Source organism: Chaetomium fimeti, assembly GCF_033439085.1.
Source record: "Chaetomium fimeti strain CBS 168.71 chromosome Unknown B0H64scaffold_3, whole genome shotgun sequence".
Classification (NCBI taxonomy): Eukaryota; Fungi; Ascomycota; class Sordariomycetes; order Sordariales; family Chaetomiaceae; genus Chaetomium; species Chaetomium fimeti.
Genome location: NW_026944331.1, coordinates 1,585,029 through 1,612,096, shown reverse-complemented (window position 1 = coordinate 1,612,096; position 27,068 = coordinate 1,585,029). Strand labels below are relative to the sequence as shown.

Below are 27,068 nucleotides of genomic sequence, written 5' to 3'. Positions count from 1 at the left end.
CGAAATATGAAAGTGGCGGTGCAACTTGTGAGGAAGACCGAGAAAGAACGTCTGGAGATGTGGTCCTTCCTCCCACTTTACAGGCAAGGTAAATGTAAGCAACTTAGCTCCAAGTCATTTACAAGTTGTTTAAATTTCATTTTTCATTATCACATTTTATTCCTGATAGCCACCATGGGTTCACTCCCCGCCATCATCACACCCGCTCTCCTTTCTTCGATCCGCAACCCTCCAAATCTGCCAAGACACACCTGGTACTTTATTGCAGCCACAACGCTTTGCCAATTAAACCGACCCGATGAGATCTCCAAAGTCTATCAACACGCCTTACGGCACGACTCAGACGATAATACTCCGAGCCATGATGAGAAGTTACGTGTCTCTCGCCGGATGCGTGAAGCCCTCATCAAAGCTGCCGCAGTCGGTGGTGTTCCAAGGGTAATAATACTCTGCCACCAATCTTCTCTCAAATAAAACGACGATGGACCGACACCTTGGCTGATTCCCGCCCCAGACAATCAACGCGCTGCTCGAGCTCAAAAAGGTAACACCGGAAGACCAACTCGATGAGCCTGGAGCCTCCTCTCCAACCGGGCGTCGCGCAGACATTTACGACACGCCCGCCCCCCAGATCATGCAGCGCGGCCAAACTTTCTTTGAGGCTGTCTACGGCAAGATTACGAAAAGAGTCATGGGCCAAATGGATCGTTCCGGCACCGAGGACCTTGGGCTCGTGGCGCGCCTCATGTATGGCTATGTCCTGAGCAACACCAGCGTGCTCAGCGCGGCCGAAACTTCCTTCGTCATGATCGCCGGCTTGATACCCCAGGACGTGAACCCCCAGCTCAAGGGTCATCTTAGGGGTGCCCTCAATGGCGGTGCCACGGTTGAACAGGTGAAGGCTGTGCGCAAAGTGGTCCTTGAAATATGCATAGCCTCCGGCATGACAATGCTGGACCAGAGCAGCCCCGGTGGATTCGGGTGGAGAAGTGAGGTTGCTGACCTCTCGTAGCCGAAGGGCGTTGGCTCTGAACAACCGTCCCCTTGCCGATCAATCGTGAACCGATAATCGAGAAGACATAATCCAACAGGTAACTAACGAGCATGGCATGATGATTCTACTGCTTGCTGAAACCGAGTCATGTCCCCTCCGTGTGTCCCCAACACACCCCCCGGTGACCAGGTTCAGCCGGCATCTGGCAGGAGTTCCCATGGGTTTCGAGCTCGCTTCTCCATCGGGGCAAGCTCTGTGGTCAATATTCGGCCCGTGTCAGCATGGGGCCGGGTTGGTCCGTTGGCATGCCCATGGAAGAATCAGCGTCCACGCCACGAGTCAAGCGTTGCCCAATCGAGTTAAGTTCGTCCTCTGAGCTGAATGAACCATGCATCAGCTGAAGCATGAGATGTCAGCCATGGTTGCTTTGATTGCCGCGGTGCCCGGGAGCATGCTGAGTGTATATAAGGGCACGACGCCCCCCCTTCGCCTCCCTCAACGTTTACTGGGTGATGGTCAAGCCCAAGTCCGGCTACAGAATACACGACCCGAAATCGGCCGGAGCTGAACAAAACTCGATTCAAGTCTACGGTTTCCCTCTCGCCTATCACAGGCCCCCCTCGCCCTCCCCGACAGGCTTCCGTATCCTCTTCAACACACCCACCGCCAACCATCGCTTCCGCAGGCTCACGTCTTCAATACCGCGGTCCCAGGCCCACTCACGGTCCTGCCCGTCGCAGTCACGCTCCCACATATGCTCCACCTCGAGTCCAACCGCTGCGAGCGCCTCCGTCTCGAAGAAGGCACGCATTGTGTCCCGTGTCGTATGGAACCCAGCGACGACCCACGCCCTGGCGTCCTCCCCTTGGCCGAGGAACCACGCGATCGACCGCCTTAGATTCTCATGCTGCCACGGCATCCACAAGCAGTCCGCCGCGATCACCCGGTCAATGGCATGCTTATTCTCGAGCGCAAGCGGCGTGTCCAACTCGCCCCACCCGTGGGCCCCGGCCAACACCTCCTCGACCGCGAACCTCCCGGCCGGCGCGAGCTCCTTCTTGACCGACGCAGCAATGTTGCCCTTCAGGGTTTTCAGCACCGCCGGCGCCGGATAATCCGTCACCACGACCCTCTTCGCGCCCAACAGCCCCGCCATGATCGACGGCAGCGCCGTGCCAGCACCCAATTCCATCACGCTCAAACCAGAAACATCAAACCCCCTCAGGGGCGGCGCAACGCCACCATCCCAGGGAATACCACCGTCACCATCACAATCACCACCGCGATCCTCGCCGCCCAAGCCGAGGGTGCCCGCCTCGACGAGCTCCGCCAGCAGCAGCGACGAGTTCCAGAGGCAGTGGCTCCACAGGACGCGGTCGGACTCGGACTGGACGTCGGCGAGCGCGAGCGCGACGGGGCGCGGAAGGTGCGGCGACGTGTACAGCAGCCCGTGCTCCGCGTCGCCGTGCTGGTTGGTCACGTCGTCGGGGAAGATGACGCCCAGCGAGGCGCTGAGGAAGTCTGCGTTGGTTGGGGTTTTGGGGTTAGGGGGGGGTTTCTCTCCTGATCGGGGCGCTTTTGAAGTATGCGCCGTTATAGGAGCCGCCTGCTAGGCCACCACCACCGGGCGAGGTGGTGGGGAAACAAAGAGCGCGGATTTGACGTACCTTCGGGGTCCGTCGGGTCTGGACCGGTGAGCGAGAGCCGGTGGGTGAGGGCCATGAAACTTTAGTTTCTCACGCGACACTGCTCCGGAGGAAATCGAACTGATGACAAGTTGATGGATTACAGCACCGGTTATGAAGTATGGGGTAAAAGAGGTGGGAAAGAAAAAGAAAGGAAAAAAGAGCACGACGGCGCAAAGAAAGCATGTCTATCGAGGTGGGGGTGACGACGACTTGAGACGTGATACAGAATAGGTACGTATGGAACAAGGTAATTGCCGAGTCCCTCCCTTTCGATACAAGCTTTTCCGTATCTTTCACCCGTTTCGGTGTTGAACGGTCCGTCGTCTCACCTTTGGAATCGACTTATCGTCCGAATCGCATGCAGCGACTTACACGAACATATTACGTCGATCTAGCCCCACCGAAGCCGATAGAGCCAAGAATTCTCTTTGGTGGGGTGGGCGATGTGACGGTACTGAGCCGGGCGAGACCTGAGTCAAGGGGCAGTCACAGAACGCACACGTCACAATCAAATCGAGTTGACCAGGGATAAGTAGGTAACCTTTTCATTTTAACACGGTTCTATACCTCTAGCAAATCTCCAAGTCAGAGAAATAGAGAGAGCACACGACTTTCAAATTAATCCAACATCCGATCCCATATCGTTCAGCGCCCGAACTCGCGCGAAGCCAAAGCAACAAACGTAAATCGAGTAGTAGTAGTGGATGGTGATGAGACAGGGTATCGTTTTCCACCGCTCTGCAGTCAAGCAAGCAAGTGGTGAAGAGGAAGAGAGAAAGCGAACAAAACACAAGAGGGATAGTAGTCTCAATAGAAAAGTAAAGGACGCAGAAACGCTCCTAGCCTGTATCCGCTCGCCCGGTCCCAGTCCCGCTAACCCGTCCGACCCGGCCCATAGTCATTCAGTCATTATTAGATCCGTCCCTTTTCCCAAGTCTGAAGCAGAGAGGACAAAAAAAAAGAAAAGAAAGAAATATAAAAATAAAGAAAAGAGGTAAGGAAGAGAAAACAAGAAAGTTCCCGCACGCCACATGTATTGAATCCACTTCCAGTCCGCCCAAACGCGCCGCCAGAGACTCATGTGGTCTTGTTCCACTGGTTGTATTTGACTTTGATTTGATACTGTCCGGCCCGTGTCCAATGTGGTTCGCCGGAAAAAGAGGGAGGGAGAAAGAAAAAAAAAGAGGAGGCCGAGAATATTAAGTACAGGTGTGATTATTATGTCACAAGTGGCTGGTGATGGTGTTTATAGTATGATAGGTTTTGGGTATCAAAGCGGGGAGGTTTGTGTTCCTTCATCATCGTGCGCGGGGTGGGTGGTTGGTTGGTTGGTTGGTTGGGGGATTTTCCTTCACTGCGCCGCGGCAACCGGCGCCTCGGGGTACTCGAGCATCTGCTTGAGCTGCTCCTCGGTCGGGTCATCCGAGATCCACGGCCCCTTCTCCTCGTCGGTAGCGCCGAGGAAGCCCTCGGCACGCTTGAGCGTCTGCATGTCGAGGTCGGTCACGTAGGACTTGCCGTCCTGGAGCTTGATGCGCACCTCCTGCTCGGTCGACAGCATCATGTCGTCCTTGGCCAGGCGCCGCTGCCCGTCGAAGACGGCCATGACCCGCTTCTTCATGGTCATCTGGCCCTTGTCGAAGCCCCACGAGGAAGGGTAGTCGCGCCTGTTCTTGCGGCCGCGGCTCTTTGGGTTTTGGAGAGGGACGCCGCCGCGCGAGTGGGTGAGGCCGCGCGACTTTTGGACGCCGTTGATAGGGTTGCCGCCCTTGGACCGCCTCGGGGAGGAGAGCAGCCCCTTGCCGCCGCGGCCCTTGAGCTCGTCGTCGTACTCGTCCTCGTCCATGTTCTCGTCGTCTTCGTCGGCATCCTCGGTGGTGGTCATGGTGGTGGTCGGGAGGTGGTTCTTCTCGAGCGTGTTGTGCACGTCCCGGTCGTTCTCGACCTCGGCCAGGCGCTGGGCGTTGATGGCCTCGGCCGGGTCCTCCTGCTGCACGATGCGCAGCACGCAGTCGTCGAGATGCTCGTAGAAGTCCTGGGCGTTGCTGAAGGTCTGCGAGCATGTCGAGCACTTGCCGGTCGCGTCGGGCGCGTACCCCGTAAGCTTCGCACTGCCGTTGCTGGCGCCCGCCGTCTTCTTGCGGCTGTTGGGCGGGGTCTGCTCGACGCCGTGCACGGCTGTCAAGTGCCTCTTGAACACGTCGGCGCGGTTGAACGACTTCTCGGCCGCGGAGCCGGAGCCCGGGCAGAAGCCGCACACCATGGTGCCTTTGTAGTGGGTGAGTGTGTGACGGTTCTTGTCATATCTGTGGGATGCACGGTTAGATATCGGAGTCCGAATGCGACTTGGCGGGGTAGAGATGGGGTGACACTCACTTCCTCGCAAAGCCCTTCACGTGGTACTCGCACGTCGTGATGGGGCACTTCTCGGGCCGCTCGGTTTGGTGGGTGAGCATGTGCGCCTTGAGGTCCTTGAAGGCCTTGCCGCAGTCCGGATGGGGGCAGCGCTGCTTCTCTCTCGACTCATCGCCGCTGAACGGCTGCTCGCCGGAGAAGTTGGACTGGTACGACACGAGGCTCCCGCGGCGCTGGGCGTCGACGGGCGGCTGGAACGGAGAGTAGGGCTGGTAATTACTATTATGCAGGAACGGGGAGGTGCTGCCGGGCCGGAGCTGAGGCGACGCGGAAACCGAGAGGGAGGGCGAGGTGGGGTACCCGGAGTTGGGCGGCGCCGGGTAGGACGGCTCATAGGGCATCGCCATGGGCCTGACGTCTGGGTGGATGAGCGAGGGATCTGCGGGGACGGGGATGGTGTCAGCAAGCGGGCCGTGCGGTGGGGTTTCGCGTGGCGACAAGAGAGGAAACCAACAAGATTCGAGAGGAGGAACGAAATGGCCGCTAGACTGAGAAAAGAAAGAAGAGACCAAGCGGGAGCTGGGCGCACTGCGGGGCGCCGGGGAGCCGCAGCCCACGGGCGGGCTGCCCCAGGCGGTGCGAGACGAGAAAGACGAAGAGGAAGAGGCAGTAGAAGTGGTAGGCGGCGTCAGGAGCAGACCCGAAGCGACAGCAGAAGACGCCGGCGTGGACGCCAGGGATGCAGACATGGAAGTCTGCCGCGCCAGGCGTGTGTCGAGGGCCAGGCCGGGACTGGAGGGTGATTTGGGGGGGACAACAGTGGATCCAGAATGGCAAGAAACAGAGGGAGAAATGGAGCCACGAGGGGCCCGGGCGTGCTGCCCGCCGTGGCTGGGCGGGCGCGGAGAGAGACAAGAAGACCTAGGGACCTGTGACAACTCACCGACAAATCCTGGCGCTTTGCTGGCCGGAAAGTCGTAGGGAGGGGGGTTGAAGGCCTCAATTGCTCCCGGCGTGAAAGAGTACTCGCCGGGGAAATAGTCGGCCTGGTCGACGATGCTCGGGGTAACCCCGAGCCCGTGTGGTGCCGAGGCCCACTCTGGAATTGGCGCCATGTGCCCGTGGCTTGACAGCGGTGAGCCCATGTTGGACGATGAGGCGCTCGCGATGCTCAGGTCTGAAGCCGGCCCGCGCACCACGTCGCTGTCGTCGGGGTAGGTGCCCGGCGATGCCCTCCCGCTGCTGTACATGTATGGTGCCTCGGCGTAGACGGCGCCGCTCTCGTACCCCATCGTCGTCGGGTAGTCGTGTGCGGACCGCGGGTAGGCGCTGTATGGCTCGGGCGAGAGCCCAAGGTCCATTGTCGTTGCCGAGTAGTGGGGTGGCTCTGGATAGGTCATGGTGTAGTCTTCGTTGTCAAAGTGGCTGACGGTGGCCATGTGCGCGACAGGAAGTTATGGTTGGACGGGGGCGGCCTCGCTGGCGCTCTCTTGGTGAGAGATTTCGAGAAAGCCGCAACCTCAGGCTGAGGACGAGCAGGCGTGTCAGTCACAGCCTCTATGCAGCGCACCGGCTCGCTGTCAACTGACCTTCCCACATGCACATGCCAAGTTGGAGTTGTGGTTGGAGTTGTTGAGGATTTCCTTCGGGAGGGAGCCGAACCGTGTGGTGGCCGGCGGGTCCTTGTTTGGATGGGCCTCGTTGCGGGCGGAGCTGGTCGACTTTATGGGTCGTGAGCGTGGGTCTGAGTTTCGAGGCTTGTCCTCGGCTCGTCGTCTATGTTTCTCGAAGCTCTCCGAAGGTTGCCCTGGTGTGGAAAGCTTGGTCGACTTGGAGGAAGAGTGGGGACCTGGGTGTCATGTACTGTAAGTCCTTGCTGCGACTGTCTGGCGCGGTGGGTGTGCAAGGCTTGGTTGTTGGTGATGTTTGATGCAGGGCGAGAGAGTGTGAGACGAACGGACCTGTTTGGGGGGGGTGAGGTTTCTAAATAGCCCCGGCGGCCATCTCATCGGCCGGGCCCTGGTGGAGGACGATCTCCAGTCCCCCCCCTCTCAGTAGGGCTCCCAGTCGAGCGAGGCTCAGTCCACCCATTGCATGCGCGGGCGGGTGCAGGGGGGGAGGAGGCGGTACAGGGATACCTTGGGTGACATGGGGCTGCGTTTGGGCTCGGGTGACAGGGGGGTTGGATGTGACCCAGGTACGGAGGTACATTGGTACATTGGCGCCCTCTTGGAAAACGAGGTCCTGCAAGTCCTGCGCCCACTGGCCAGTCCACCACCCGCGGTCCCAGCCTGTGGTTGGCGTGGATGTTCGACAGGGGTAAGCGACTGGGCGGAGAGCTCGAAGGCGGCTTGAGGTGTGCTTGACGTGCGGGTGGGCCCTCGACTGCGTCCGCGGCAGCCAGGGAGAGGGAGAGACGGGCCTCGCGGTATCGACAGGCCAGACAGCACAGACAACAAGCGGCGAGGGACGATTCGGCACCACGAAGCCAAAGCCAGCGGGGGCCAGCCCGCGGCCATCTCTTCCCGCGCGTGTTCAACCACCCACGACTGAAACAATCATGCTCGTCCTGGCCGGGTTTCCTGGCCGGGTACTTTCCTCCCCCACACGCCTCTCGTCATTTTCTGTTTCTCGGCCCCGCATTATTGGCACCACCAATAACTCTGAGCATCCCGTTCACTGCGTCACCACGCGCGCTCGGCACGATGTTGATGTCAGTGCCTTCACAGACCGCTTCAACATGGAGATGCTGTGGGAGTCAGGGGGGAATCTCGCTCCTGGGGAGCATGACCGATTTCTCCTGTAAACCCCCTGAAAAATCATTCGTCCGGCGTTGTTGTCTTTGCTTCTTCTCCCCGGCTGCTTAAGAGAGCCACTCAAGCGACCGGGAGGGCCGCAGCAGCCAAGCATCGATTTCCCGATGCAGTCCACCTGCATCTCGCGTGTGTCTGTCTGCTGTCTGCTCTGCTGTCTGATGTCCCCTGAGAAGACGAGAGAGGTGCAAACCCTCGGAATTGACTCGAAGAAGGGGGCCTCTCTCCCCCCCTCTCAAGTTACTCCGTAACTACCTAGTGTAGGGAGGTCCCCTCACCCCCCGCCCGCACGACGGCCACCAAACACCTCCACCGAGGTCGCGGGCATCCACTCATTGACTGCGGCCACGGGAGGTCGCGACTGTGTATGGCTAGCACCTGTAAGAGAGCCGTCTGTCAACCCTTGACCCCTTGCTTCGGAGAAAGCAGCCGGTTGTGGTCTGGTGGAGCGACGCGGTGGGATGTTGTGGAGGCTCTGGCGGTGCCGCAGGGACTGTATCTTGGTTGCATCATTGCATGCCAGATGTCCCGAAGATATTTTTACTTTTCCAATTTGTGCAGTACTCAGTTACTCGGTTGCTGCGTGGTGCTGCGTGCTGCGTGCTGCGCAATCCCGATCTGCTGGTTGATGATTAAGGTTCCTGCTTGCCGTGCCCGGTTCCTGGCTTGCCCAACTCACTCAAGAATTGGGGGCTTTTCACCACTTGCTGGCTGCATTTGCTGCACTTGGTGCATTTTTCTGTCGGGGCAGGCCAATGGCGGCCAAGAATCGGGAGTCAGGGTGATCACCGTGCAGGTGCACAGCCTTATCCTGGCCGCATTGGGACAGCCCTCCCACCGGAAAGCAGAACGAAACGGTGTGAATCGTGGCTTGTGGTTTGCATGCGCTCTCTGCATCGAAGACATTTCTTGGCAAAGGTGCATCGCACGCGCTTGCAGTTGAAACTAACTGTGGGCGCAGTTTCACACTCGGTGACGAGCATTTTCGACGAGAGATGGGAATTCTGTCTCGAGGACCCATCAATTCTTTTCTTCGCACCACAGGAAAAAGCAGTTGGCGACCCACAAGGAGAGATCGGTTCTTCGTATTTCGTCCAGTCAGTTTGCTGCATCGGTAATGAGTTGGAGAAGAGAGCCTTGTGCACGTGGGGTTTGCGTTTGCTGGTCCCCGCTGTGTCCACAGGGAAACCCTTCAAATTTTCGTTGCCGACCGCGGAGGAGTTTGATTGTGGGGTGAGACAGGACCACGGCCCACAAGCATTTTGCGAGAGATTGTTCTGATCCCCCCCATCCAACCAAGCTTTTTAGTGCAGTATTGAAACCATGCCAGTAAACCATGCCAGTTTGTTGTCTTCCGTCATCAACCCCAAGAAAAAGCAGAATGTTGAAATGAGTGTAACAGGGTAATTCACCCGTCCAGGCGTTGGAAAACGTGCGAGCCAGGAACGGCCACGGCACGAAACATGCCGTCTTGAGTTGGTGATCCCAATTCGTGGGTTGACCTGTTGGCCTGTTGGTCTGTTGTTGGGTTGGGTTGGCTCTCAAGTTGTTACAGATTTCGTGTTAGTTACATCCAATGTTGCTTGCAAAGGGGCCGGACCGGCCAATTCTTTCCCGGTGGCACGGTGCTCCCGTCCCGCCCGGCAGATGTCACGGGCTTCGCTGTTGGTTCCAGTGCCACGGCCTCGCCATTCAGGCCCGGCGAGACAGCGGCGTATACCTTGGTAAACGACGTGGACACCAAGTCGTGTGGGAGAAAGAAACAGCATGTCCTGTGTGGATGCAGAGGAGAGTGACTTTGCAGATCCCTGCTTCAATGTGCAGAAAAGAGGCAGAGAGAAGCGGTGAGTACGAAATAAAACTACCATCGCCATGTCCTTCCAGAGCCCTGTCGTTAATTCCCACCCATTTTGGTTTTTGTCGTGTCGAAATGTCGAAATGTCAAAGTGATTCCAGCAACAAAGCGAAGCCGCCTTGGAGAAAGTCGAAGGCGAGCAAAGTTCCCAACATGATCGGCGTCGCGCGCCAAAGTCGGCTCGATGGAACAAACCAGATCGGGACTAGCCGTGGCTGAGCCGGCAGATGCCCCCGCGCCTCAATGGTGTCTTTTACGCCCGGTGGGGCGCTACCCTCCCCTCCTCGGTCGTCCCCGCTGTTTGGTGTGGGGAGAGAGGAAAAGGTAAAATCCAAAAAAAGAACGACAGCATCTTCGGGTAGGGGGCGGTGCAACACTGCGACCTTGGTCTTGGGACCATGAGGAACTGCCACCATGCAACCGATGGGCGACGGCACGTCACGGTTGCATTCGGTCGGGTCCAGCTTTGTTTCGTCTGAGAATGATGACATTCTTCGCACCATGGATGTCACTCTCCCCTCCCATTCGAGCCCATCAGTGCCATCCCATCGTATCGCATCTCTGATCAGTTGCAGATCAGGGCATTGCTCGGTTCCAACCCTGCAATATGATTGTTGGCAAGTCCGCCAAGCAACAAGGCCCCATGCATCGACCCATCCTTCCGGGTTTGTCACGCTGGTCACGGTGCGCCCTGAAAATTCCCCTTGTAAACACCGACACTGGCTGGGGCACCATGCGGCCATCCGCAAACTATCAGCGCAAAATAGCCACCGTCGCATGTGGTGATGCTGTCGTGCATTTCCCGCATAATGGTCGCCGATTTGTGCCATGGTGGTATCCCCGAGGGTGCCGAGGACCGATGTTGTGCGCGGGTGTTGAGCTGAGAAGCCATTGGCCGAGAGAACGAGGGGTGGTGTTGGACAAACGAGCAGTGCAACGGGACATCGCGGTGCAAGTTTGGTCCTCGAAGGGTCTACTTCTCTGTACCGACTTCAGGGTGGGCGGCTTGTGATAGCAGCAGAGTTACACCGCGATCGGGGAGCCGGGCGAGTGTCGCGGGCTGCACGAGTTCTCCAAGGACCACTCGGCTTCGAGGCACAGCACATAACGACGTACTTCGTAGCTCGGCAAAGTTTCTCCATAGCTTCAACTCCGGATGCAGAAGTAAGTGTCTTGCCGTCCTTGTTCAACAGCCGGACTATCCACGCCAAGCTTTGGCGCCATCTCGCCTCGCCAGCCACCGCCAGTTCCCATCCGACCGGTTCCGTGGCGGCGGTGATGGTGGTCAGCAACCGCGGGCGGAACACAAGCCGGTCAGAACTAGAAAGAGAACACGTCGCGCTCCTCACCAACCGAGCTGCACCTCGTCCCTGCAGCAATGGCTGACTCGTCTTGCTGGATTGCTGCATTGCTGTCTACACTAACACACTAACTACCTCTGTACTCAAGTTTCGGAAGGCAGGGTCCAGCCCGACGCCATCAAGTTCGGCCAGGAGACCGAGACCCACGAGGAGAACCGGCCCCCAGCCCTACGGGAGTCCCAATGGTGTGGTTCGTGTGGGCCATCCACGCTCCCGCGGTCTGCGCTGCTTCCCCCAACTCGTGGGCCGGGCCATCACCGCCTCGCCGCTCGCTCACCGTTGTGTCCGTTCCTGCTTGGTGAGACATCGGATCTTGACGACGACTCCGCCACCCCCACAAGCACTCATGGCCCATTCTGGGCCCAAGCCATCTCGTGGATGCTGCCCCGGGCGCCCAACGGCGCCGACGAACGAACCCGTTCACACAAAGAAGCCACGGCGTTCGCTGTCCTTCCAGGAACCCCAGTCTTCAACACAGTGCGCCCCTGATCCGAGCAAGCCACCTGGCAAATCTCACCCCGCGAAACATTTGTTAAAGGACCGCACCTCCATTGTTATTATCTCATTCATGCACTTGAGCGTCTGGGCCATGATTGGCTGGGATAGGGTCCCGCGGTATGCGAGGAAAAGGGGTGGAAACCATGATCTTCTCAAGCGAACCAAAAACCATGAACGCGGCAGGCGACCAGAAAGGCAAACTGATCGGTTTCGAATGTACCTGGCATAACTATGATATGTGAAGGAGTGGTTCGCGTTGAACCGCGAGCTAAGCGAAGTACTGTGCCGCAGGCGATGCCGCTTTACCATCTCGAAAAGAGGTCGCGCAGCTGCGTCGAACATTTTTGGGGAAGATGGTTAACGGAAGATTCGATCTCAGAGCTTCGTGTCAGTGAGCCAATGTGCGGATAACTGCGGCGAGGACCAAAACGCCTCGGTGTGGCTCTGATACGGTGACAGTTGCGTTCTCTTCATTTCAAGTTGTATGCACACTGCCGATTTCGTTCCATCGGAGTGGTGAAAGTTACGTGTAATTTATCCGAAATCGACCTTGGAGATGGGATAGGGCTGAGCTAATTCATCCTCCCCAAATCGCGCGCCGGCGACGCCACTTCCTCCCATTTCCCTTCGGAATTCGGATACCGAACACCAGAAATCCCTCACTGCGCCCGAGTCCACAGAGCCGCATCTCAAACCCATTTTTTCGATCGGTGGCTCGGTCGAAGAAAGAGAGGGTTGGGGTCCAGGGTGGTTGCATGCGTGCCTGAGGCCCAATTGACTGGTTCTGTCCGTTTCTGGCAATCATTGCGACCAGCCGAAACAGGAACAGCGCGATCGGACAATTTCATGACCCACCTTCCTGGCATCGGATTGGAGAGCGGGCGGCCACGGCGGCACGAATGGGAAGGCATTTTCATGAAAAGCCCCTTCTCCATACCTTGCCCAGACAACACCGCCGATTCTTGATTATTTTTGCAAGCAAGGACCGAGACAAGCGACAAGCTCGGCAAGCCAGCGATCGCAGTGAAATCCCCACGTGCCACATGTGGGCCGTGCACGGAGTGATTTTCCGAAACAGAGGCCGCCAAGACGGCCTCTCCGAATCAAGCAGACGTCGATCCCTTGGCGGAGATCTTTCCCAGCAGTTGGGTCGCGCTAGTGCAAGACCCACGAAGCCGATCTCGCTTTGCCTGTCCCTTGTTTGTGTTGACGTTGATCGCACAGTCCCCTCCGCGCGCCCACCCCCTGAGTCCGCGCCTCGCGCTGCCGACACGGCCGAGTCTCGCAAGGTTCGGCTCATGTCTGACCGCAGAAAACGGTCACGCCAGTGGCGTCAAGCCAAACAGTCCGGATGCAGGTCCGGATGGTCGGCAAGAACTTCCATCCTTCCCCGGGTTTCGCCGGCCTAAGACAGACACCCCGGAGCCGAACGTGCAAAAGGATGGATGTTTGGAATCAGTATTCGCCTACATGTCAAATCGGTCACGGATCGGTCACGGAGAAATTGATCACCACCTGGAACAGTTCCCAGGGGGCCTCCGGCCCAGCGTCGTACCGAGGAGATGGATCATCCCCAGCCAAGTGCGAAAACAGGTGCGAGTTACGGTTGTTTTGGTTGAAGCGTCAAGATTGACAACTCCACAAGTTTCGACGTGGGAGCGCAGAGACCAATGCTTGCGGCTCTGTTCCGCCCACTCACTAACCAGGAACGGCCCTTCCGTGAGCCGCGGAGGGGCAAGGAACCCAAGTCCTCCGAATTAACTTTCCAGCCACGACAGGGGAAGCCGCTGTGCCACACATCCCCTGAGTGATGAAGTGAATCAGGCTTACTCAATATGGAAATAATAAACGAAAGGCAGGGGTCTGAAGGTCAACCTTACCTGATCCAGTTAGCCCGTCTGAGTCGAGAGCGAGCTTTGGCCAACCAACGAGGAACTGCCCGCGGACTCGAATCCCCTAACCCTCAACCCGCACTCATCGTTTGAATGAGAACGACTTTTGCTCGCATCCCACGCCGCCAGGCAGGTTGAGCCAGACCTCGGTGGGGTGGTAAACAATTCGCCAAGAATGAGCTTTGTTGTTCTGAACATTCCGGACAATTTTGTGTTGTCAGTCGGGTCACTCTGTAATCCCCATATGATGTCGTAGCGGCCCGGGCATCCGCTGTAAGTACCACATGAGCCCAGACATCGAATCCATCCCGTCTCGTGCCCCGTCCCAAGTCCCATTGATCCGCAGTCCGCGGAGTGCAGAATGTTTGAGTGACAAGTAAGCCTATATTTGGTATATACAAGGGTCCGGCGTGAAACCAGACATCTTAGAGCAAAATTCGCCTGAGCCGAGTTTACGAGTGTCCACTCAATATTCTGGTTGGAGTTGGTTCCGGACCCGCTCTCTCCCTCTTGAGACCTGGGGTTTGGTGTCGAACTCAGATGGCGAGAAGTGGCGTTCCCCGTGCATTTTAGCAGCTCGCTAATCTGCCCAAAACAGAAATGAGGTGAGTCCGTCACAGCCCAGATGGGTAGAGCGTCTGCACTTGGCTGGAAAGCCACTCTCGCGCGTTGCCCATTCTCTCGTAGCCTATCAAGACCGAGGAACTTTGTTTTCCGCCCCTGCAAATACGGGCACAGCAAGTCACGGACGAAGAGAAACCCCCCGCGTTCTTCGGCTCAAGCATGCAACGGCGGAGAACGGTTAACTAAGGCACTCGGGCCCGTCGGCGATGCAAAGGCGCCGTCTCCACGACGCTCGCTCCGCTGGAGGAGACTCCCGTTCGCGCCTTGCTCTAAATAGCACCAATCACATCCCACGGTCATTCTCAACAGTGTTCCAGGGTTCAAGCCTCGACGCCTCAAAGACGCCATTCAGTCAAAGCCCGGGGCATCGTTCCGGAAGGTTAATTCCACGCGACCCATTACCGAGTGAAAGCCTCTTATCGCGCCCGTGTTCCAGGCCACGTTTTCGCAACTCTTCGGCAAATACCTGTCTGTAGGTAAGTCAGGGAAGGAGCTTTGACTGTGCAGAACGCATGTTCCAGGCTGCTCTGGCCCACCTGCCTAAAAGTTCCCGGCATCGACCTGAGACCCCTCCCCTCTTCTCTTTTCCACGGCTCGCCTGTCATCACCGCATTCATCCATTCATTATGTCTGGGCTTACCGGAAGGATCCTTCATTTTCGTGAACACTCCTCTCCGACCCCACCAAACATCAACCCTGCTCAACCTGCTTCAACCCGGCTTGGAGGGTTGTGGAGTGCATGATCCAATTAATTTAATCGCTACGCAGGAACCTCCCGGTCGTGTCACCTTGCCAAAAGTCCACGAGCAATGACAAAAAAAAGCACATCAATCGCATCGCTGGTAATTGATCAAGGTTGGTTAACGAGATGAGGTCACATTCCACATGGCTGTCCCGGCGATCGGAAACCAAATCTGTGTGAGCAAGCCCTCCCGTGTATGGGAGCTGTCCGGAAGAGGCAGGTCGTAAACTTGACGAGCCAGGCTTGCAGGGCCCCGGAACCTGTCCCAGCAGAGCGGTTCGGGATCGCCCCCAATGCCGCCCGGCGCCATGGATCGCGAAACTTTTTCCCGACCGCGAGCCAGCACACTTCGAGGTCGTTTGTGAGAAGGGAACGAGCTAGCAAGGTCTTCATGGTCAAGGTCCCGATAACCTGCAGGTTCACCTCCCAACCGAGACGGATACCGACATGCCCCAGACTGTTCGGGGTTGTTGCAGAGGCACGGTAGTTATCGACACGTCCGTCCCCGCATAGCATGCAGATATTGACGGGAACGGAAATTGCCTGATCGAAGAGTGAGAATCACAACTCTCCGATTTGGCCTCGTTGGAAGCGAGACAAGAGACAAGTGGGCATGCGGGATGATCACTCCCACACAACAAGCAAACACCCAGGCCACTTTTCTGGAAACTCGCATCATCGCTCTCCAGCAAAGCGCAAGAAGCAAAGCAGAGAAGCGAGCAAGTCAGACACATGCATGACAACAGGGAAGCTTGGATGAGGCGCGGCGATCCTAGCCGGCATATTGTTCCGAGGATCTGGTCAGCACTATGCGAGACTCGCAGCCACTCGACTTGGCTTACGGTTGAGCCCGTCTCCATCGTACATACCCGACAGGCTGGATGGGCTGGCTCGACTGATGCTGAGCTTGGGCAATTCTCCGGCGGTCAAGCGTGGTGGTGCCTGCGGCGTTCCCTTATCATGTCGGGAGGTCAACAACTTCGAGCCTCAATAGTGCACCGAGCGGCCCTCTCGTCCTCTGTCTTGCTCGCTCGAATGAGATTGGCTCCCAGCATCGTCCCGGCCAGGGTAACATCGACCGTCGTGCATTCTGACACCGCAAGATCGTTCAGCAAAAAAGCACGTCGGGTGACTCGCGAGAATCCTCTCCTCTCCCGTGCCCAGGACCCACGCTAGTGGCCCCCGATCTGGGCCTTGTGCGCAAGTTAACGTTATCGTCCCTGTCCTGCCACATGGGAGGAGACCGGGGAGAGGATGTCCCGGTTGTGATGCTCGTCGACCCCGACCCGTGGCGTGGTGGCTTGCGAGGCACCCACCACCACCGACCCCTCCTCCATCGGGGCGGTCTAGACCGTCCCCTCTATCTTCCCCGTCCTCACATCGCCAGACGCGAAGGGAGCAGCCAGACCGATGAGACGTCGCGCGTGCAGCGGACGGGAACGAAAATGAAACCAAAGGAAAAGACCGAGACTGGACGGCGAAAGTCCCACTCCATCCCAAAGCATCGCATTCAAGTTTTGATGCGCGCATCGCATGCAGGTATCCCGGTACGGATTACATCTCTCCGGTATCCCATGTCGCTCCCCATGTCACTCGCTCAACTCGGTCAGCCAGGGAGGCGCGCGGTAAATCCCGTCCTCCCGGGCCCCCTCCCCATTCCCCCCATCCCAGCCTGCCAGTTGTAACCCTGGTTTTTTCGCATCCGAGGCGGGCGGGCACGGCGGGCCAGCCCAAACAACCCCGCTGGCCAGTCAAACCCCCCTGCCACGTCGGGGACGTCGCCTGCCGAGATGAAATTGGCTGCAGGGTGGTCGCCGACCACTTTACGATTTGTTTTGTGTCAACAAGTCAAAATCTCGAAGAACGATTTTTTCTGTTTTTCTTCGCATCCTTGCGGTAAGATGAGCGACAAGACGGGTCAATCGATCTCCCCGCTTTTATTAGCGGATCGGGAAAAACTCCGACGCCTTTGATTCGTGGAGGTGCATTTCTTTTTTTCAACATTTCCGGGGGGCAGCATCTTCCTTGCGATTGTAAGGTGACGTCTGGATTTCAAGATGACGATGTTGGGAAACGGCGACAGCCATGCCTCCAACCACGCTCGTTGATGTCTTGGACAACCCCACGAAGTTCAAAGTACTTCGGGCAGGGACTAAGAAGAAAGCGCCGTGAAACAAAAGGTCCAGCACATGCTCGTACTTCGTAGGAGAGCCTGCTGTAAAGACGCCACCCCCTTAACACTGCGTAAACCATCTCCATCTCTCATCATGTCCGCCGTTTTGCCCTGAAACTATGCCCTCCACGCCAGCGCGTCAACACGGAGACTGGGCGCTTGATGCCTCGGCGCCTCCCTTCCCTTCCAATAGCCTATCGAAGTGGCGCTTCGGACTGGGAATGAGGCCGGGCGACTAACTATCATGAGCAATCCCTGAAGTTGACTAACGACGTCGTGGGAGAAATTGAGACAGGCAGGTTGACAGCCTTACGTAGCTTACCATGAGCCTGCCCTTTGGACATGACATGACTACATCCAAAACCAACCGACCACCTCTCTGCCGTAAGATATCCTTGGTGCTTATGGGAGGATTCGAGATAGACGGGCTGGCAGCCTTCCACAATTCGACCGCCTGTGTGCACGATGAGCCTGCGTCTCCGGCATGGTATACCCCCTAACCAACCGACTAACCCTCTGTTCCAAGCCACACTTGATGGGCGATAACTGTGGGCCATATGCACTTCCATGACACCAACAGGGTTATGTAGCAGAAAGATTCAGCCGTTGTGAAGACCATTGTATTGCATCATGACATCAACCTCATCCACATAACCAACTAGCATCTACCCCATTGCTATATCAGCATATTTTGGCCCCGCGTTCCATCCAAGCCCCGCGACGGGCAAGACAGGGTGTCCGTTGTTGTTGCCCCCTATTGCAAAGTCGCAGTGCTCTACAACTCACAAGGACGTACACCCAGGGCGGGTGACGGCAAGGACTTGGGTAAGGGGGACCCGCGCAGGGGCAGTGACAGGTTCCTCTCAGATGACAATTCACATCGTGTTACTCTAGTCACACATGCTGAAGATGAAGCCCCAAACGCCATTCGCCGCCCAGACTCAAACAAGCCAACCGTCCTGTTGAACACCAGCCAATGTGAAAACGCCCTGAAAAAGAAGTTAAGAAGCACAACGAGATCGCTCTCAGTTAGCCTCGAACTCCTTCTGCAGGTAGACGCAAGACACCATGGCGTGATCGCGCTCGTACGGCTCTGTAGATATCGTTAGCGGGAATGTCTAAAGCATGAGAATGGATATGACGGCGGGGTTACTCACCAAGAGTCAGCTGCTCCTTAGGGAAGAACTTGTCCTCACGGAGTTTCTGGACTTCGCTGGCGAATACCTGCTCAGGGGGGGCTGGGGAAGGTCAGCGAGTGTCGACTCAAATAGTCTCCATGAAGAACTTACCAGTGCTGTCAATGCAGCTGGCCTTGATAGAGATGAGAAGGCCGCCACCCTGTCTCAGGAACAGCTTCGCGTTGATGCCGACAATTCTGGCCTGATCGGGCTGAGCAACATCGGCAAAGATGACATCGACCATCGGGAGAAGCATCCGGTAAGCCATCGGCTTACGAGCATCCTCAACGATCCTGTTCAAAAGTAAGTTATACTGATGCATTCATAGGCATCGAAACAACGTTGCTTACGGGATAACGTTGGTGCGGCGAGTCTATTCAGTTGTTAGTGTCTTGGATAAGAGCAGTGGATTGAGGGTGGTTCGACATACCGCCATGTTGATGAGATCTCTGCCAGAGCGGTGGGAGAATTCAACGGCCTAGGCGCATCGTTAGCGACCGAGTGTCATGCGTAGGGGTGCCGGCGGCATACGTAGACAGCGCCCGTTGGCCCGACAATATCGGCAACGTGGGAGACGGAGGTACCCGAGGCGGCACCGAGGTAGAGCACCTTCGATCCGGGCTTCATGTAGATCGTCTCCAAGCCACCGAGAATACCAGCGGCAAGCTTACTCCGGCTGTTTCATGTCAGTATGTAGAATATCGGGATGAAGATCGAATCGACTAACAAAGGATTCCAGATCTACAAGACGGTGGTTAGCTTATGCTTCTAAGACCGCAAGCGACCTTGAGCGCATGTGAGGGGTACTTACGCGGTACTCGGTCTTCGTCGCAACAGCATCGTCGCTCTTGTTGGCGTTCTCGACAGAGATTCTCTTCTCGCCGTACACTGACTCGCCGGGAACCAGGTTGGTGGTGGCAAGCAGATCCTCCTTTCCACCGCGGGCAACGAACACGCCCTTGTGACGATGGGGCTCGACGATAACCTTCTTGCCGCCCTTTGCCCCACCCGGGCCACCACCCCGACCACCACGGCCTCCGCCACGGGGGCTAATCCGGTGTGTTAGCAAAACCAAGCGACTATCATGTCGGTAAGGGTATGACATACGCTCCCCGACCACCACCACGGCCGCCGCCGCGTCCTCCAGGGCCACCACGACCACCGCCGAAGCCTAGAGAAGCTTGGTTAGCAAACGTCCCTTATCAGTGTGAGGGGCACGGGCGCGGCGATTGGTGTCGGCCATCCTTCGGAAGGACAAGACCAAGTGACAACTCATCATGGCGCATGTTTAAAGTAAAGAGATGTTCGCGACTTACCACCACGGCCGCCGCCTCTCGCGCCGCCCCGACCACCGCGATCACCACCACCGCGGAAGCCGCCTCCCCTGCCGCCACCTCTTCCACCACGGTCGAAACCCATTGTGATTGTTATGTTCGAAAAACGTTTGTGGAATTGATTTTGATTGTACGCGACGTTGTCGGGTTGATAATGTGCACAAACGGCGCCTTAAGACACAATGGGTGCAGATGCGCGGTCTTGTCGAAGTCGTTCGGGAAGCTTGATGGAGCTGGATGCAAAATTTCCTAAACTTTCAGAAAAAAAAGCGGGGGCTGTTCTTGGCTCCGGCCTTTCGCTCGGCTGGGGATTTCTCCGGCGATCTGAGTGGCCAGTTTTGAAGGGCCTTGGCATATGTTCCTCGCTCTATCAGACTCTGTCATAATCTTGGTGCAGGTTCGCTACCGGCGCTATCACATGACCCCGGTCCGGAGCTGTCCCGCACTGTTGCCTGAGGCAGGAATATGGCCGCACAAGCCAATCAGCCGCAACCCACAGAGCCCTAATCGCGAAAATCGCACTTGCGCCAAAATTTGGAACAACCATCATTCCTGAACTCCAAACTCGGTCGAATCCGCCCTCACGTCGACAAACAGTCAAGATGGTCAGTAGCCCTTGAAAATCCGAATCATCCACGATCGCTCCGAAATCCGATGCACTGGGGAATTTCTCCCGCTCGATTTGCGGGTATTGGAGAGGCCGGATCACGGATCGAGCTGGACATGGTTGAAAAACATACGGGACAAGGCTGACCGGTGCATTGGTGATTTCTAGGTTCGGTACTCCGCGACTGAGATTGCGCCCGCGAAGTCGGCTCGCTCCCGCGGGTCGTACCTCCGGGTTTCGTTCAAGAACACCCGCGAGACCGCTCAGGCGATCAACGGCTGGAAGCTCCAGCGCGCCCAGACCTTCCTCGAGAACGTCTGCGAGAAGAAGGAGGCCGTCCCCATGAGACGCTACTGCGGCTCGATCGGCCGGACCGCCCAAGGTACGATTCGAGAAGACGGAACCCGTTAAGAGCTATGGTTTCGATATGGATTTGGGAGATGGGGCTGCAGAGCGACCGACAGCCGGGGCGAAAATCGTGGAGAATTGGTGAAGGAATTGAGGGATTGTGCTGACTGCTATGGGAAACAGGCAAGCAGTTTGGTGTCACCCGTGCCCGCTGGCCCGTCAAGTCCGCCGAATTCCTCCTGGGTCTCCTCAAGAACGCCGAGTCCAACGCCGACGCGAAGGGCCTTGACACTGGCAACCTGATCGTCAAGCACATCCAGGTCAACCAGGCTCCCAAGCAGCGCCGCCGCACATACCGCGCCCACGGTCGCGTACGTTTTCCGAGCCTCCATGCGTTCTGGCGGGATCCGAGAGACTAACGGCTGCACAGATCAACCCCTACATGTCGAACCCTTGCCACATCGAGCTGATCCTCACCGAGGCCGAGGAGGCGATCCAGAAGTCGGAGGCGGTTGTTCGTGACGAGCACCTTAGCTCGAGGCAGCGCGGTGTCCGCGTCCGCCGGGCTATCGCCGCTGCTTAAGTCGGGGGCTGCTAGTTGACGGGGGCATGGGGGATCTTTTTGACTGGGCTTGACTTTCTTCCGGAACGGTGTACGCGAGCATGGCATTTTTTCGGGTCAAGGCTACGATTCCACAAAAAAGGAGTCGGTCACGAACACTCAATAAAGAAGCATTGAGGACCATAATGGTGCACGCGGAGCCGGATGGGATACATGGGCGCTAAACCGAATATCACTGCTTTGACTCGACTGCCGCCGCGACGCGCCGCTTCGATGATAGAGGAAGATATGCCATTCTAGTCAGTCCAGCCTCGAGCTTGCGCTGGTGAATTGTTCTCCAGACCAATATGTATCAAGAACCACCTGCCCGGCGGCCAGATGGCCAGGGAAAAATTCAGAGGCGGTGATTTCACCTCATGGATCGTCACTCAAAACCCCTCACCCCAATGCAGAGTGTCCCGGGCCCTGTTTTCGCATCGCGCCAGAGATCGTCATGATGCTCATTGATCTTTTGTATTTGGTGCTCGTTCTAGTCGCGGCATAGCAGCGACAGGGAGCCAGTGCTCCTCTGCTACCCGGCCATTTCCACATCCCCGCCTCCCCCACCGCCGCCGGCCCCCTTCTTCCGCTCCTCGGCCCTCCTGAGCATCTTCTGCTTCCCCTGGTCCACCCACCTCTCGTACGCGCCGCCGCCCTCCCCCAGCTTGGCGGCGACGACGCCCTTGAGCACCTCGCCGGCGAAGCCGACAAAGTTGTGGCGGCGCAGCGCGTTCTCGAACTGCCAGTCGCGGCGCCGGCGCTCCTCGCGGGCGAGCATGTCCCGGTCGCCGATCTCGCGCGCGCGCGCCCGCCGGTCGCGCACCATGGCCAGCAGGTTGAAGCGGATCTCGGCGGCGTCGTAGCGGGCGACGCGGCGCTGCAGCACCTCCATGACGCGCGCGGGAAACCCGCCGGGCCCATCACAGGCCCCGTGGCTGATGGGCGCGCGCTGCAGGCCGTCCAGCTCGTACAGGGTGCCGCCGACGGGGGTGTAGGCGACGAAGTGGAAGGCGTCCTCGCCCTCGTCGCCGGCCTGGCGCTGCGTCTCGTCGGCGAAGGGCGACGACCGCGCGAAGCTGTTGTGCGCGTCCCGGATCAGCTCGCTGTTGGACAGCGCCTCGCCCCGGTACTCGGGCGGCAGCGCCATGGTGAACTCGCGGAAGTCGGTCAGCGTCGGCCCGATGTCGATGGCCTCGTCCGCGGGCGTGCCGCCGTCGGCCGTCTTGTTGAGCAGCACGCTGAGCAGCGCCTGCGTGCCGCACGCGTTCTGGATGGTCTGCGCGGCGAAGAAGAGGCGCTCCGCGGCATCTTGGTCGAAGGTGCCGTCCAGCGGCTTGTCGCCGGCGTGGTAGGGCGTGTCGGTGGGGAACTTGAAGAGGAAGATGACGCCGTAGACGGGGTACAGCTGCGCGAGGGCGTCGGGGTCGAGGGAGAGGAGCTCCTCGAACTGCACGTCTTTTACGCCAAGGTTGTCGAGTAGGTAGGTGAAGACGCCCTGAAGCTACTGGTCAGCCAGCAGGCCCTGTGATTGATTCAAGCTGTCCCCCTGTGCGCCATAACTCGCTAGAGCTCAAGGTCGTGTGCTGTGGGAGCAACATACCGCATCGGACTCGACTATGATTCGTTGGTCAGCGGTTCAGCTCGTCGAAATAATGCGACTGAAGCCTACTAGTATTCCAACCACCACTCATCTTGGAGGCTCTGACCGCACTGCAGTCGGTCGCCTGAAATGAGTTTGCCCTTCCTTGAGTTATGCCGCTATGGTGAAAGCGAAGTATCGTACGCTTAGATTGGAAGAAAATGGAAGGTCTCTTTTTTTAAACAGCACAAACAAGGACGGAGCACTGCGTCTGGGCGCAAAGAGTACTTTCACCCACGGCCCGAATTTCAGGGCCGATGATGCAAGTCCCCAGCTGCCTGTCGGGGAGATAAGATAGGTAGGGAAGCAGCAAGCCAAACCCTGAAGCTGTGCCCCTCGCAGCCAGCTGTCCTCAGCTGCATGCCAAGCTCACACCAAAACATCAACAAAAGGGGTTCTCTCTGCGTGTTCACAAGCTCCAAGCTGACTGTTTTACCCGGCGTATCTTACATCTCGCCGTTCTTTGAGCCACTAGTCATGGTTTCAGGGATCCTCAGACAAATCGTCTACAAAATAAAGTGCTAGGTACTCACTATAAAGAGCTAAGCCAAATATACAGACAAATCATCCTCCCAAGCAATGCCAACAGTTCCCAGACCCAAACCCATCCCATCTATCTTTCCTTCATATCAGTGTCATCTCAGCCTCAGTCATTTTAGCTGTTCGGGACTGTACTCAAATAGCACCCCAAACCAGCCTCTTGCTGGGATGCGAGTTCAATTCTTCCCCCTTCACACAGGAGCCCCTCGGCCCTCAGGGTCAATACATCCGACGCATCGGGTCAGGCGTCGGGATTCTCGGCATATGGTCGGACTTTGACGCGGTATCGGACCTATACTGCTCGGTGCTCATGGCATCATCGCAGGAGTTGAGGGAGAACGAGGCGGCTCTGTCCTTCCTGTCCCTAGCCCAATAGATGCATTGGATAAAGGCCCTGGCAATCCACGGCTTCTCTCCGGGAGGCCGCCAAGACCAGTATTCTTTCAGCTCGTAGTTCTCTGGGGTGATGGTCTCCCCGGAAACCTTGACGACAATGTAGATTGCGCCATTTATGACAATGTACGCGAAGAGCCCCCTAAACAAAAGCTCGTTAGCCGATGAGGGTATGGGAAATAAAGTGTGGTTAACTCACGAAAGCAGCCCATAGGCAACACTGAAGCTGAACGGGATGAAGGCCAGGGTAATGAAGGATGGAATGGCGTCGCCAACGTATGCCCAGTTGATCTTGGTGACTTGGCGGATCATCATGCAACCAACCTAGGCCCCCAAGGTTAGGCACTAATTGAACCACAGACATAGGAATTCCCCAGAAAACTCACTAAGATCAGCGTGCTTCCACTCGCCCAGGGGGGGATGGAGGCAAACACCGGGGCAAAGAACAGCGAGAGAAGGAAACAGATGCCAGTGAAAACGGAGGTTAGACCAGTCCGACCTCCCTCGGCAATTCCAGCGCTGCTTTCAATGAAAGCAGTGACTGGGGATAGCCCAAGCAGCGAGCCCATGGAAATGCAGAAGGCATCGACACAAAATGCCATGGTCGACCGGGGGAAGTCCGCCTTGTCCCTCCGAGCTCTGCTGCAGAACCGCGCCATCGAGTACACCGTCGCAGTGCAGTCAATGATATCCACATAGAGAAATGTAAACAGGGCGATCGCAAAATGTGACCCTGACTCCCCCGTCAGATCCCACTGCTGCTGGAACAGCGTGTGGCGAATCGGGTGGAAGTTGACAATCTTGGAGAAGTAGTTGAACCGATGGTCGCCGTCAGGGGTGTTCGGGAAATGTGTCAAGGGTGTGTTGCGCCTGTGAAGAATGTGAGTTGTTGTTGAGCAATTAAAGTCAATAGCTAATGCAATACTCACGGCCATGAGAGAATGGAGACAAAGGCGATGCCAATGATAATGGCTCCCTTGACGCGAAATGCCATCAAAAAGGTGGTGAGCAAACCGCCGCAAATGATGCCGACCCACATCTATAGTAGCATGTTAGTGCCGAACACGCCAGTAAGGGGCAGGGCCTCATACTTTTGGGTTTGTCATGACTCCCGTAGTGCACTCTCCAATCTCGTTGAGATCCTCAAGAGGGCAGCCAGCCATCATGAGCGGTGTGCTAATGCCCCCCGTGACCATGCCGAGACCAGAGGTGTACGACATGCCGACGAGGGTCAAGAACAAGCCGATTCCTACGCCGCTGGCGGTCTTGATGGTTCCGGGTATGATTTTGACCAACCAATGCCGCAAACCTGTCAGGGCCAGAAACACAAAGATCCAGCCCTCGATAAAGACAGCAGTGAGAGCCACCCGATAGTTTACCGAGCCCATACCCTTGACACCCACAACCTGGTAGGTAAAGTAAGCATTGAGACCCATGCCAGGGCTATGACTGTTAGTGGAATTCCGTTGCAAGGTTTGCAATCCCTAACTTACCCAAGGGCAACGGGGAGGTTTGTGAAGATGCCGAAGAGGATGCTGGAGAAACCGGTTACGGCAATGGTGGCAGTGATCAGGTCGAGTTTGACATCTAATTCTCCTATGAGCGGTCCGTGCTAAACAGTGTCCCAGAAAGATGGTCAACTAACCGTTATAACATTTGGTCCATTCCGACATGTTGGCGCAGTTGCCTTTCAGATCGAATGGCTTTTCACAGTGGCAATCGTAACCCGACTCGGCGAGGATGAATGCCTATGGAGGTTAGTCAGGCAATTCGAGTGAGAGAGACGCAGTACCGAGAGAAAGTCATACATTTACGGCAATGACATATGCCATGGTTGTGAAAGTCGTAATGCCCTGGTCAAGCAGCGTCAGTCACATGTATATCCAGAGCGTTTAGGGGCCCCGTAGTGGTCCCAATACAACTGGGAATGGCCTAACAAGTGCCTGGGATAACCTACTGCGCGGACTTCGGTCAAAAAGTATGCATCCTCAATTTCCTTGGGCTTTGATAGTGGGTATGTCAGGGGTTTCTTTCGGTTCAGCTGAGGGAGGGGGGTTGCCACTTACATGACCGCTTCCTTTGAGTCGAAACAACTGGCCAACGAATGACTTGCTCACACCATCGTCCATGCGTCGGGTGAGATGTGAGATGTGATTTCTCTTTCGCTTGAACCAGTTTGGACGGTCATTGTGCGGGACTTGACTTTGATTCGCAGTGCTCGGCATGGTATGCGCCGCTCGCATTTCAATCTCCTCGCTGCGAGTGTTAACTTTGTTAGCCATTTGGAACAGAAGATGGAGATTAACAGAAAAAAAGCACAGTAGCGAGAGTCAAAGGGATGAAGGGTGAATAAGAGTCGCGCAAGTCATCAACGCCTTGAAGGCAACTCGTGGAGCCAGTCACATCGTATGCCGGCAACGGTCGCACCACAGCCCGCATCACCCAAGCTTTTCCCTCTACAGTAAGAGCCATCCACGTCTTCATTTAAACCCCTCGGTAGGTGGCAGGTCCATGCATAGAGCGGCAAGGGGAGGGGGATGAGTGCACAGGAATAAACGGGAGTGAAAAGACTGACTTACGTTGTGAGTAGAGGGCTCGGGGAAGATTTTCCCAACTTGGGGAACAGGCGCCGGAGCATCGTGTTGTTTTTGATTGGTTTCCAATTTGGTCGAGGATGGTAACTGAGTGTAACAAACTATTTAAATTCGAAGATTTGAGAAACCTAAGCCGACTCAGAGAGAGAGATTGGCTGTTTGTTGGGTGGTTGAGATAGTTGGTTAGGAGGAGAACGATGAAGTACAGTGGCGGGGGTATCAACAGTTAGGATATTTATCTAACAATCCTTTTGTTTTGTGCGGGAATCTGAGATTGATGCATGGAAGCCCTACATGGCAAAGAACTGGAAAGTTTCAAGGTTCTGAGAACGAACCATGAGCTGAGATGGAAGGTGCGATTCTCACCGCTATTGGAAAGCGCGGTGTTTCTGCTTCGTAGGTGAAGGATACCTACCGTAGGTACCTAGGTAGGTTGGGGATACATTCGCAGACGATTTGCTACCATTATGATGCAGTTCCCATGTACAGAGAGCCTTTGGCCGCCGGTTGGCCATTGTGACCTCGTGGAGTTGGGTTAGGAGGAGGAGGAGGATGAGGAAATGGATAGGGAAACCGGATAATATCTCCTCAACCGATTGTCCCAGATCAAGTAACTACCTAGAAGTAACCCAGTTCTGGTTTACGCATGTGAACATTTCGAGCCCTCACTCGGGCTGTATGCGACCTAGGTAGGTATTTGGACACACAGGCAGTGCGGTGGTTGATGACTTGGTGTTGTGCTCACCTGTTCAGCGCCGGTACTTTGTACTCCCGTCTGGTGGCGACAGCCGCCAACCATTCAAGCAGTCAGGCTCGCCGAGATGCAAGCTGCCCCCATG

The 27,068-nt window shown here is 56.8% G+C and overlaps 7 protein-coding genes across 7 annotated transcripts; 2 read left to right on the top strand and 5 right to left on the bottom strand.

Annotated features, from left to right (window-relative positions):
• The first annotated feature begins 83 nt into the window (after positions 1–83).
• On the top strand, positions 84–1,259 carry B0H64DRAFT_117221 (AhpD-like protein). The gene is made up of 2 exons (XM_062797883.1): positions 84–438; positions 515–1,259. The coding sequence occupies exons 1-2, from the start codon at positions 175–177 to the stop codon at positions 1,010–1,012; spliced, it is 762 nt and encodes a 253-aa protein (XP_062660583.1). The 5' UTR covers positions 84–174; the 3' UTR covers positions 1,013–1,259.
• B0H64DRAFT_391247 (uncharacterized protein) lies at positions 1,144–3,210 on the bottom strand. The gene is made up of 3 exons (XM_062803458.1): positions 2,662–3,210; positions 1,411–2,515; positions 1,144–1,357 (listed from the first exon to the last, which is right to left on the bottom strand). The coding sequence occupies exons 1-2, from the start codon at positions 2,714–2,716 to the stop codon at positions 1,602–1,604; spliced, it is 969 nt and encodes a 322-aa protein (XP_062660582.1). The 5' UTR covers positions 2,717–3,210; the 3' UTR covers positions 1,144–1,357; positions 1,411–1,601.
• A 646-nt stretch (positions 3,211–3,856) lies between these two features.
• On the bottom strand, positions 3,857–6,677 carry B0H64DRAFT_117272 (uncharacterized protein). Its single transcript, XM_062797884.1, has 4 exons — positions 6,627–6,677; positions 5,552–6,562; positions 5,059–5,476; positions 3,857–4,988 (listed from the first exon to the last, which is right to left on the bottom strand). Exons 2-4 carry the CDS (start codon positions 6,474–6,476, stop codon positions 4,034–4,036), a joined length of 2,298 nt encoding a protein of 765 aa, XP_062660581.1. The 5' UTR covers positions 6,477–6,562; positions 6,627–6,677; the 3' UTR covers positions 3,857–4,033.
• A 10,919-nt stretch (positions 6,678–17,596) lies between these two features.
• B0H64DRAFT_473221 (Fibrillarin-domain-containing protein) lies at positions 17,597–19,734 on the bottom strand. The gene is made up of 10 exons (XM_062807980.1): positions 19,490–19,734; positions 19,281–19,344; positions 18,985–19,222; positions 18,901–18,914; positions 18,705–18,849; positions 18,604–18,651; positions 18,524–18,546; positions 18,285–18,466; positions 18,153–18,233; positions 17,597–18,088 (listed from the first exon to the last, which is right to left on the bottom strand). Exons 1-10 carry the CDS (start codon positions 19,590–19,592, stop codon positions 18,021–18,023), a joined length of 966 nt encoding a protein of 321 aa, XP_062660580.1. The 5' UTR covers positions 19,593–19,734; the 3' UTR covers positions 17,597–18,020.
• Positions 19,735–20,109: 375 nt separating this feature from the next.
• Positions 20,110–21,045, top strand: B0H64DRAFT_372469 (60S ribosomal protein L17; the record flags this gene model as incomplete). The annotated part of the gene is made up of 4 exons (XM_062802228.1): positions 20,110–20,112; positions 20,283–20,496; positions 20,646–20,833; positions 20,893–21,045. 4 exons carry the CDS (start codon positions 20,110–20,112, stop codon positions 21,043–21,045), a joined length of 558 nt encoding a protein of 185 aa, XP_062660579.1.
• Positions 21,046–21,595: 550 nt separating this feature from the next.
• B0H64DRAFT_416282 (ubiquitin carboxyl-terminal hydrolase) lies at positions 21,596–23,181 on the bottom strand (the record flags this gene model as incomplete). The annotated part of the gene is made up of 3 exons (XM_062805154.1): positions 21,596–22,564; position 22,847; positions 23,153–23,181. The coding sequence occupies 3 exons, from the start codon at positions 23,179–23,181 to the stop codon at positions 21,596–21,598; spliced, it is 999 nt and encodes a 332-aa protein (XP_062660578.1).
• A 230-nt stretch (positions 23,182–23,411) lies between these two features.
• Positions 23,412–26,705, bottom strand: B0H64DRAFT_117005 (permease family-domain-containing protein). The gene is made up of 11 exons (XM_062797881.1): positions 26,215–26,705; positions 25,702–25,891; positions 25,593–25,637; positions 25,444–25,488; positions 25,281–25,383; positions 25,129–25,222; positions 24,727–25,078; positions 24,565–24,674; positions 24,022–24,505; positions 23,835–23,959; positions 23,412–23,777 (listed from the first exon to the last, which is right to left on the bottom strand). The coding sequence occupies exons 1-11, from the start codon at positions 26,271–26,273 to the stop codon at positions 23,462–23,464; spliced, it is 1,923 nt and encodes a 640-aa protein (XP_062660577.1). The 5' UTR covers positions 26,274–26,705; the 3' UTR covers positions 23,412–23,461.
• Positions 26,706–27,068: the final 363 nt, after the last annotated feature.